Consider the following 11524-nt stretch of genomic DNA (forward strand, 5'->3'; position numbering starts at 1 on the left):
AGTGGTCAGGCATTGGAATGGGCTGCCTAGGGAAGTGTTTGAGTCACCAACCCTGGATGTATTTAAAGGTCGTTTGGAAGTGGTGCTTGGGGATATGGTTTAGGGGTGACCCTTGTAGAGTAGGGCTCTGGGTTGGACTTGGTGATCCTGAGGGCCTTTTCCAACCTGAACATTTCTGTGATTCTGTGATCTTTAAGGTCCCTTTCAGCTCAAGCCATGCTATGATTCTATGAAAAATATGTTTTTTCTTTTAAGGTTTTATTTTTTAAATACTTGTGATATTTATAAATTTTTCCACATTTGCTCCACCTGCATATGAATAACTATTTACAGTTTCAGGAGTACACTGAATATGCTTCCAGATCTGTATAACACTTCTTAGTGCAACTGCCCTGGGTCAGCACCCCATCTATCTATCAGAGTCATGGCTAATAGAACTCCTTGTAAGCTTAGAATGGTGTCCATATGAAAAAGCACTATTGTTTTTAATAGAAAAAGCTATGTTATTGGGGGATGTGTGTGTGAGTGATAAATTTCATACCTCTATTTTGAAGGAAGATTTTAAAAGCAAAAATACAATTTCTAGATAATAATGTGGAATATTTCCTCTTTTCTTCCCTCCTTAGGATTTGCATTTATACAACACCCAAGTTTAATGTTTGAACAGGAAGTGAAGACTCTGTACAACAGCATTCTTTCAGATAAGAACTGTTCAGTAAACTTAAAAATCCAGGTTTTAAAAAACCTCCAGACCTACTTGCAGGAGGAGGATACACGTATGCAGCAGGCAGACAGAGACTGTAAGTGTTGAGCTCTATGCTATCAAGGCATGCAAGCCCTAACTTTCTTGTATATAATTACTATATGTGTGAACTGAGTCACTTAAGGTTGTTACCTAATCGATAATATTGTACACGAAGTATCTTAGAATAGTTTTCAAAAATTCATTATGTGCATAGGTATATTGAGAAGTGTAGCTTATTATTTTCAAGTTGCATAAATCCTGAAAGCAATCCAGAATGCATAATTGCTGTAATAATGATAGTAACACTTTTAATCAAAATCTTCTCTAAGCTTAATTTGCAGATATAACATAAGAAATTTTTAAAATTAAAACTTATTGAGGAACAAGACTTGAAAGTCATAGCTTTAGTTTTCTGAAGTATATTTGCCATCAAACTGTTCTGTTTCTCATGAGATCGTGAACCCATTCTACGACAGCTGAAATGTGTGTGTATTGTAAAGCTTAAAAATCAATATGCATCAAGTAATGGCAAAGTAAATGATTATACTGTGATGAGTGTGCTATTGCTTTTGTCCTTTTTACAGGGAAAAAAGTAGCAAAGCAGGAAGACCTGAAAGAAATGGGTGATATTTCCTCAGGGATGAGTAGTTCCATCATGCAGCTGTATCTCAAACAGGTCCTTGAGGCTTTCTTTCATACCCAGTCCAGTGTACGTCACTTTGCTCTAAATGTCATTGCCCTGACATTAAACCAGGGTCTCATCCATCCTGTTCAGGTATGGTAGGCTTTTACGATGGGGGGGTTTGCTGTTCAGGTTTTCAGAGATTTTTACACTTACTAGATACATTTCCAGTTTTTGTCTTCCAACTATGTTATAGCAATTTCTTATTGTAGCAAGGAGCCTTTACAGAAAACATATTCTGAAATCTGATGTATATGGTTTAGCAAATGAAGTTTTAAATGCTGTACTTTCTTGTCTTTGGATCAAGATGTACTTGATGCCTAAAGAGTACTTTCAGATGTACACTGGAGCATATTTCTGTTACACTTAGAAATTTCAGATGTATGACAAGCTGTTTTCTTTGATTCTTTATCCTGAAAACTGTGTTAGCTTGTCTCTACTTCAATCCTCATGTCCTTCCACTATGGAATTCCAGAGTCAATGTCAGAACTTCATTTATCATCTCCATTATTCTTTTTTTTTTAAATTATACATTTATACCACAGCCATTGTGCAGGTTCAGTCAGAGGTGACATTGTTTTTTTTTTTAATTATCTTTTTTTTTTTTTGTAGTATAAATTGACATTAAAGTTTGAGAGAAATGGAAATACTGCCTGAAAACTCACACAACTTCTGTCATTTATAATGCTGGTCTGTTGCATATTATGTAATATTTTCTTGCAAAAAGTAGTCTCTTAGTAAGTTGCATACAGCTTCCTATTCTAGTTTCTGCAGTGGTCAAAATATAACAAGAACAGTGTAATAGAAGATCAAAGAATGAAAGAAAGAGGAGGTACAATGACTGAATAATAATTTCATTTGTTTTTCAAGTGTGTGCCATACTTAATTGCTATGGGCACAGATCCAGAGCCCTCTATGAGAAACAAAGCTGATCAGCAGTTGGTGGAAATAGACAAAAAATATGCTGGGTTTATTCACGTAAGTAATTGTAATTTATAATTTTAAAATATGCTGTTAGGTTCTCTGGTGAATTAACACTTGAATAGGCCTCCGCTGCAGATTAAGAAAGGAAATTCTGAAGGCTGAGAACTTGTGAAATTGTGGCATAGTGCCATTAGTTTTCGCTTAAGATCTGAAATTGAGCTACAGCGTCCTCTTCTTATTTCAGAAGGCCCTAGTCTACATTGTACTACATTGTGGGACTTTCCAAATCTGATTGTATTCCAGTGAAATTGGAGCATTGTACTATTCATGACATCCAAACAGATAACTAATCCAGTAGGTGAAGGCTAGCAGATAAAATTTACTATGTAGGCAGCTGGAATTTAAGGCAATGTATAGATGAAGAGACAACTACACAGAACAGAAGCAGAGGTTGGATATACAGCCTAGCTAGAGATTGTTTGTTCTGAAACTAGAACAGGAGCCCTGAGGTAAGTAAAATCAGCTGGAAAGTACAGAATATATGCAAACCCCTCATTTTATATTTGTCAGTTCTATTGTACTAATATGGATTCAGATGTTGGCTTCACTACAAGTGACATCAAGCATACACATTTAGTAAAATATTCAGTTCATGTATGGAATGTCTGGCCGCAGTGGGTAAACAGATTAGCTGTATATTTCTAACACAGAATTTACAGTGAAAGCATTTTTAAGACATTTTGATCTCTGCCACTAATTCTGTTTTAATCTGTTTGCCAACTCATAAGGTAGTGCGCCACAGTGCATGTTTGAAAGTTAAACTTCATATGAGCATCCACATAAAAGGAAATAAGATAAAAAATGAGCTAGCAGTTTCTGTTGACAGGCATTTGTTTGATTTTCCACCTTCATTTTTACTCCTTTGAAAGCAATGGCTTAAATAAAAATAAATACTTTACTTTTCCATTTCAGATGAAAGCTGTGGCTGGTATGAAGATGTCTTACCAGGTACAACAGGCAATCAATACCTGCCCAAAGGATCCTGTAAGAGGTTTTAGACACGATGAATCATCCAATGCATTGTGTTCACACCTATACTCCATGATCCGAGGAAATCGACAACACAGACGAGCATTTCTAATTTCTTTACTCAACCTCTTTGATGATACTGCAGTAAGCATCATAGAATCATAGAATTTTTAGGGTTGGAAGGGACCTCAAGGATCATCCAGTTCTAACCCCTCTGCCATGGGCAGGGACACCTCACACTAGATCAGGTTGCTCAGAGCCTCATCCAGCCTGGCCTTAAAAACCTCCAGGGATGAGGCTTCCACCACCTCTCTGGGCAACCTGTTCCAGTGTTGCACCACCCTCATGGAGAAGAATTTCCTGCTAACATCCAATCTGAATCTACCCATTTCTATTTTTATTCCGTTCTCCCTAGTCCTATCATTACCTGACACCCTAAAAAGTCCCTCCCCAGCTTTCTTGTAGGCCCCCTTCAGATACTGGAAGGCCACAATAAGGTCTCCTCAGAGTCTTCTCTTCTCCAGACTGAATAGCCCCAACTCAGTCTGTCTTCATAGGAGAAGAGCTCCAGCCCTCTGATCATCCTCATGGCCCCTCTCTGGACACATTACATCACGTCCAGATCCTTTCTGTAATAGGAGCTCCAGAACTGGATGCAGTACTCCAGATGTGGTTGCACCAGAGCAGAGTAGAGGGGGATAATCACCTCCCTTGACCTGCTGGCTACGCTTCTCTTGATGCAGCCCAGGATGTGATTGGCTTTCTGGGCTGCAAGTGCACACTGGTGGCTCATGTTGAGCTCATCCACCAGCACCCCCAAGTCCTTTTCTTCAGGATCACATTTCCTTCACTTAAAAAGAAAATAAAATACAGCATTACAAGCTTAAATTCTCCTTTTACTATGTATTTTTATGATATAATTGTTGATAACTTTATTTCTCCAAGGTACTTTGTTTTGCTTTGCAATATAAGATATTTACATATATAACAGAATGCATCTGCTACTTTTTTATTGTTCTGTACCTTTCTGTACTTAGTTTGGATTGATCAGAAATATTATATCTGTAGGTATGACTGAATTTACATAAACATATACGTTCTTTACAGTGGGTTTGGTGAGTGTGTAGAATAAATTTTGTGATCACATTTTTCTCTAAGACTGTTAGGATAAATCTAAGATATTTCTATATATATTTATATGCACCTTTTTTTAACTTCCAGAAAACAGAGGTGAATATGCTCTTGTACATAGCAGACAATCTAGCCTGTTTTCCTTATCAAACACAGGAAGAGCCACTGTTTATAATGCATCATATAGACATTACACTATCAGTTTCTGGTAGCAACCTACTACAGTCATTTAAAGAGGTATGCACATTTATATTTTAGTATATTTATTATGATGGCAACTTCTCTATAATTTTGTCAATTTTTCAGTGAATACAGTACCATTATTATGATATGGACCAGTAGCATTACTTTGCAACTGATAATTAGAAAGCAAACAACCCTTTCTGTTCTGGCCTACATCTGGTAGACAGTAGTTAAAACCTTTCCTTACATTTCTGCTTATGTCATTAAGAATGACAAATTTTGAGATCTTAATACTCAATCTCTATCATTCCTTAATATTGCTGAATTATTTGGAATTAATATTAATTGCATGCATCTTGGAAGTACATGAACCCAGAATCATCATGAAATACTGGTTTATTGTGTTCATATAATTTTCATAATAAAATCCAGTTTGCTGTTTCTTTTGTTGTCAAGTAGTTGATGGCAGTTGCATGTGTGTCACCTAGGAGACTTTGCATTTTTTTATTGCAAGAAAAGAGTGCACAATATGTCTTTTCTTAAGGTAGCATATAAGAACCTCAATAATGGTGTAGTATCTGTTATTGTGGCAATACATAATCCTGTAAGAAAAAGGCCTCCATTTCTTAAAGACTTCAGTGTCTTCATTTACTGGACAACTTTAGGAGTATAAGGTCCAAACTGTCAGGGAGCAAACTTGTTTCAAGAATGTCCAATCTGACTCTTAAGTACAAGTCAAAATTGATACCTGTACACTACACTGCTTTGAATTCTCACCCTACTAAAGTCAATTTTTAATCTGCTAGAAAGTGACAGTACATTGTTTAGATGAGGGACCAGTGTATAGCATCAGCACATAGAGGATGAGATCCTACTTGGAGCATCTTAAGTTCTATGTTATGACAAATCATACTGTGTGCAGTAATAATATAGAGCTTCACAATTTCATGCTTGCAAGTAGTAGAACTGATTGTTAGTAATACTATATATATGATAACTTGAGGATTTTTCTGGTCAGCAGTGTAATTAGTCTCATATAACTTTAACAGAGACAAAGGTTAAAACCTAGGACTACTCTGTACCAAAGTACATATGGAAATATATATAACATGCAAAATTATAATCAGGTCTTTTTGCCATAAATTAATTTAATCTTTGAATATCGAGTTATGAAGTAATAACATTGTTCAGAGAATTCTTCCTCATTTAAGACAGTAATGAATTTGGAAATATATTTTTTAGAAACATTCATGATACTACTTATGCTAATTTTAGAATGTCTATTAAATTCTCTGTCTTGCAGTCTATGGTGAAAGACAAAAAAAAGGAAAGAAAGCCTTCATCAGACGAGGAGACTGAGAGTGACAGTAAAAGTGATAGTGAGAGCGAAAGTGAGGAGGAAGCTTCTAAGCCTCGGAGGTTACGGAAACGAGTAGACTCTGATTCAGATTCTGATGAAGAAAATGATATAAATGCTGTGATGAAATGTTTACCAGAAAATTCAGCTCCTTTAATTGAATTTGCAAATGTCTCCCAAGGCATATTATTACTTTTGATGCTGAAACAGCATTTAAAGAACCTCTGTGGATTCTCTGATAGGTAAGGATATTTAGATAATAGGCCATCTTTTTACCTGGTGAGTAAGGATTAAGTTTGGAAGTTGCTGTTCTGAAGTTGATTGTTAATAATTGTTAAAGCAATAGATTTGTATAAGAGAAAAGCATAAATATAATAGATGGAATCAAATAAAACTTTGGTTTAGAAAAAGCAACAATTTTATTTTTTTATCAAGATGTCTACTGTATACAGAATGATTAAAATATAACTGTTTATATTGAAGATTTTAAAAGCTTTTCATTGAAAATGCGTTTGGACTTAAAAGCTCTTCTGTTTTCTTTAAACAGTAAAATTCAGAAATATTCTCCATCTGAATCTGCAAAAGTTTATGATAAAGCGATAAACAGGAAGACAGGAGTTCATTTCCATCCAAAACAAACTCTGGATTTTCTGCGGAGTGATATGGCTAATTCCAAGATCACAGAAGAAGTGAAGAGGAGTATAGTAAAACAGTACTTAGATGTAAGTAAAGTTGCTTTGCAGAAAATCTGAAATCCTGTTGAACACAGTATAAACTTGAAAGTTTGATACTGATGTGTTAACATTTCAAAATGTTACGTTTCTGATAATCTCATGTGATATACTGATAACTCACCATTTCCTTTAAGAATTTCTAGCAGCATTATTTTTCAATGTCTTCTAATTTAAACACAATAAAAAATAATTAATTTCAACAAAACGATGTTCATCTTTACAGAGTATTTTCTAATTTCTGGTATCGATCTTGTATACCTCTACCATACAATTTGTTCGCTTTATCCCTGACTGTTTCCATCGTAGGAACAGAGACTAGATCTAGTGTTTTTACCTTTACATTTTTGGAAACACAAGAAAAAAGCATTTACATATCTACTAGAAAATGAAAGTAAAAAGTTCATCGAACAAAACACAAGCTGTCTGCCATTTGTTTTACCCTGTTTATCTTTTGTTGTTTTTTTGTTGTTGTTGTTTTTTTAATGTAGTGTGCAATTAATATCTGTTTTTAAAGTTAGAATGTGGACTGATCTGTTTTCTTGGGCTTTTTTCTAATAGTTCAAGCTCCTTATGGAACATTTGGATCCTGATGAAGAGGAAGAAGATGGAGAGGTGTCAGCTAGCACAAATGCTCGGAACAAAGCGATTACCTCGCTGCTTGGAGGAGGCAGTCCTAAAAACAATGCAGCTGAGACAGAGGATGATGAAAGTGATGGGGAGGATAGAGGAGGAGGCACTTCAGGGGTGAGGCGGAGGAGGAGTCAACGTATTTCGCAGCGTATTACATAAAATTATTTTTATGTGCTTATAAATGTCAGTCTATTATATTAAATGTATACCAAGTAATGTAATACACATGAAAAAGCATTTTGTAGATAGAGATTCTCTACTTAACCATTTATACAACTTTTGTAGAAAGTTTAACAGAAAAGACAATAAAAAAAACAAAAAAAAAGAAAACAGCAAAAAAACAACAACAACAAAAAACCCCAATAACAACTAGAAAATGAGATTTATCCCGTATAAAAATTTATTAATTTCCCTTTGGAATGTACTGTGTGTTATCCTTTTTATTGTTGCCAAGTTTTTATGTAGCTTTATGATTTGTGTGTATATATAATTTTATATATCAATAAGAGATAAAGACACGGGTACAAATTAAGAGTATGTGGTTTTACAAGGTTATGTTAACCCCTTGGCGCTGGCGGTCACGGTGCGTCTCATTGCCGGCAATGGAATGTTTGCTGGGAAATCCCAACTCCTGGCGTCAAGGGATTAAAAGCAATAAAAGCAATAATTTCACTAAAGTTCTTTTGTGTAACACTTGGTCTTTTTTCCCCCCCAATGTTTTAGTCATTGAGAAAGTCAAAACGAAATTCAGACTCTACGGAGTTGGCAGCACAGATGAATGAAAGTGTTGATGTCATGGATGTCATCGCTATTTGCTGTCCAAAGTACAAAGACCGACCACAAATTGCAAGAGTAGTACAGAAAACCAGCAATGGCTTCAGTGTTCAGTGGATGGCAGGCTCCTACAGTGGCTCCTGGACAGAGGCTAAGCGCCGTGATGGCCGCAAACTGGTGCCTTGGGTAGACACTATTAAAGAGTCAGACATTATTTACAAAAAAATTGCTCTAACGAGTGCTAATAAGCTGACTAATAAAGTCGCGCAGACTTTACGATCGCTGTATGCTGCCAAGGATGGAACTTCCAGCTACTGAATTTGTACATGCAGCCAAATTTACAGGAATTGAAATAACAGAAAATCTTGAAATATCAACTTTCTGATAAAAACAAACAAACAATCAATTAAAAGAAGAGTAAGAATGGAACCTGGGACACAGGAAAAAAGAAGGAAATGTTTAGTAAACATTTATGTGGGAGCTTCCTTCGCTGTTGTGCAGCAGAAACTTCTCAGTTCATTTTTACTCCCACTGTATTATAGTTTAACAAGAAATTGTTTATATCTTGGAAAAAAACCTTTCTGTTTAAAAAAATAAACAAGTGAATGTTGAAAATTAGTCTGTTAATGTTCTTAATAAAGTGTTCTTGGATTTTAACCTAGCAATGGATGGCTTTCTTTAGCTTAGGCCAGTTTCCAGGGAAACTGTTTTTCCAGGCTGTAAAATGGCAGAATCTCCTGGATATATAATTTATTCTGTTGAAGAAAAAAGAAAGCATGCAGTATCTATGACCTATCTGCAGGAGGAGTTTTTGTAAATGTAGATTTTGATGTATTAGGTCACCCTGAAATAATACAAGAAAAAAAAGGATCCCCAGCAAATCTGGTGGAACAAATACTGCAATAAATTTTTTTTACTTCTTTGTTACTTGTCTGTTTCCACTTGACTTTTTTTATTGTAAAGATCTGTTTAAATCCATTTATATTATTTTGCAGTCGTTTATGTAAAATTTACTATAGCAGTGAATTTCAAAACAAGACATAAAATATTGTTTATACAGTTTGTATAGACTGACTTCTGAATAATTGGTATCTTTTTATTTTTATCCCTTAAAAGATATAAACACAAGTTAATTGCAGGGTTTTATTGTATCCTGCAATATTTAGCATTAACTATATGATTTAGCACTGTGCCAAACACATTTTCAAGAATACATTTTGATATAAAAAGAAACTATAGTTTATTCCTTGTATGTTTCTTTCTAATGCTGTCCAAATGGTAATTTATGATAGTTTAAATTTGGGGTAAGCTGAACGAGTATTTTACTTGGACTAACTGGCTATGTATGCATTTCTCTGGGTTAATATGCAGAGATTTGTGTCAAAAGGAGACAGTTACCAGTATCTAAGGAGTGAATGCGTATGAATCTGACTAATTATGCTACCTTCCTTCACAAATGACTTTTTAAAAAAATGTTTGTATATTAGCCTATTTTTTTTTACTAACTGAAAGATGTTTTCACATTTTGTAAACTGAAAAAAATACTTTTGAAAGCTTTCAGAAGCATTTGTTTCTACAACATTGCCACAAGCCTTTCATAAGCAATTTGCCTTCCTAGAGAGTAACAAAAGCAGCAGATTTGCAAACAGAAAAAAAATAAAGCAACTAAACTTTTTAGAGGAGTATCAAACCCTGCTGTGTTTTCAAATGTGTTTATCTAAAACAAGTATTCTTCAATGCTTCAATCTTTCTCTTATGCTTATTTTCTTTTACAAATTTAATTTATGGTTTTTAATGAAAGTAATAGTAGCAGTATTCCAAATTTTTCTCATGTACAGAAAGAAAACAACATTAAACTGAATCAGTCCCTCCTCAGAATCTAGTTAGTAATTGTTCCCATGGGAAATGCCTTTTTGTTGTATCACCACTGGAATTTTTTTAAACAGAAATATTTTCTCACCTTTTTGTTTTCATTGTTCATGGTGTTCACTGTACAAAAAGCCCCATCTTTTGCTAAGGTAGTTATTGTTAAAGTAGGGAGAAGTACAACAAACAGAAGTCACCCCTGCAACTCTGAAAATGGGACGTTTTTGTAGCAAAAGATTAATTACTCTATTTCTCAGGGTCTATTTCTCACCTTTTATACTGGGAATTTCATACTTTGAAGGGGAATGTATGGCATGCCACATTACTAGTAGAAATAATTGAAAGTATTTCACAAGGAAACTCCCAAATGATTTAAACCAAGGATTTCATACAGATGCAGTCTAAAATGAAATTGTCACTAGTCTGTTAGGCATTTCTGATGCTATTTACATTACAGAATCTTATTTTTAATAGGTAATACAAATGTTTCCTTGATCATAAACAAATTGTTTCCTGGTCATGTGGCTTTCCCAATGGCAAAGAGGTTTCTTTATTTCTATTTGTTTGGTATTTATTAAAATAAAATTATCAGAAATTATAATTAAACAATAGAAACCTGAAGCATACATGCTCCTTGATAGAATCTATTTGCTAGACTTATAAAATTAATTCTAGATTATTGAGTAAATTGAACAATATTCTCACTAGTTGAGTTGAATTTTCCCATTCTGTACTCCCTAGAGTAATATCTAGGGGGTTTCTGCTTATCAGAAAGATTCACAGCAAGTAATCTGAAAGATGGAAGTAGAGTTCATTTTTGAGAAAAATATTTGTTAGCTTCATATAACTTGAGCTGATAATTTTCAAAGATATAAATTAGAAAGGCATTGTAATTTGTGCAGTAAGCACTGCTCAGCAATAATGAAAACATCCCTGAATTATCAACACTGTTTCCAGCACAAATCCTCTTCCAAAATGAAACTTGCAGGTTTTTATCATAGAATGTGCATACACTTCATTGATCCCATTCTCATTGTGCTCACAATGCTCAAATTTTGCCTGGGGCACCTATGAAGCATCCAGGGAATCCATACTTTTATTATTCTGAGAGAATTCTTGCCAGTCTATGTTCAAACCATCAGACATAACTATGTAGGTTCTAGTGTCTACATGATTCGGCTGTGCTTTCCAACCTAATTTTTTACTTCTCTGTATGAGGAGGGAATAATTTTCATTGGTGTGTGTGCAACTGTGTGAAATGTCTCTTCCAAACATCCTCTTAAAAAAACAACAACTTACTTAACCTGAGGGTTGGTTTAGGAGGAAGTGAGGGGTGTGAAGGGCAAGTTTATCCTGTGTGGAACAGCTGTAGCTCAGGCAACCAAACACCAGTGTTGTGATTGTACAAGTGTGGCATGTATTTTAGCCATCATCTGTCCAGACAAGGGACCCTACAACACTGGAGTTGT

The 11524-nt window shown here is 34.9% G+C and overlaps 1 protein-coding gene across 1 annotated transcript in view; it reads left to right on the plus strand.

Annotated features, from left to right (window-relative positions):
- Positions 1-8507, plus strand: part of LOC128979900 (nipped-B-like protein) — a gene marked incomplete at its 5' end in the record, with an annotated part of 72732 nt that extends 64225 nt beyond the window's left edge. The window contains 9 exons of the mRNA XM_054398297.1: positions 627-800; positions 1330-1520; positions 2298-2405; positions 3324-3524; positions 4602-4748; positions 5998-6293; positions 6599-6773; positions 7344-7529; positions 8139-8507. Of these exons, the coding sequence (XP_054254272.1) occupies positions 627-800; positions 1330-1520; positions 2298-2405; positions 3324-3524; positions 4602-4748; positions 5998-6293; positions 6599-6773; positions 7344-7529; positions 8139-8507 (1847 nt within the window). The remainder of the gene's footprint in view (positions 1-626; positions 801-1329; positions 1521-2297; positions 2406-3323; positions 3525-4601; positions 4749-5997; positions 6294-6598; positions 6774-7343; positions 7530-8138) is intronic.
- Between the last annotated feature and the right edge of the window lie 3017 nt (positions 8508-11524).

The sequence above is a fragment of the Indicator indicator genome, assembly GCF_027791375.1.
Source record: "Indicator indicator isolate 239-I01 chromosome W unlocalized genomic scaffold, UM_Iind_1.1 iindW_random_scaffold_51, whole genome shotgun sequence".
Lineage (NCBI taxonomy): Eukaryota > Metazoa > Chordata > Aves > Piciformes > Indicatoridae > Indicator > Indicator indicator.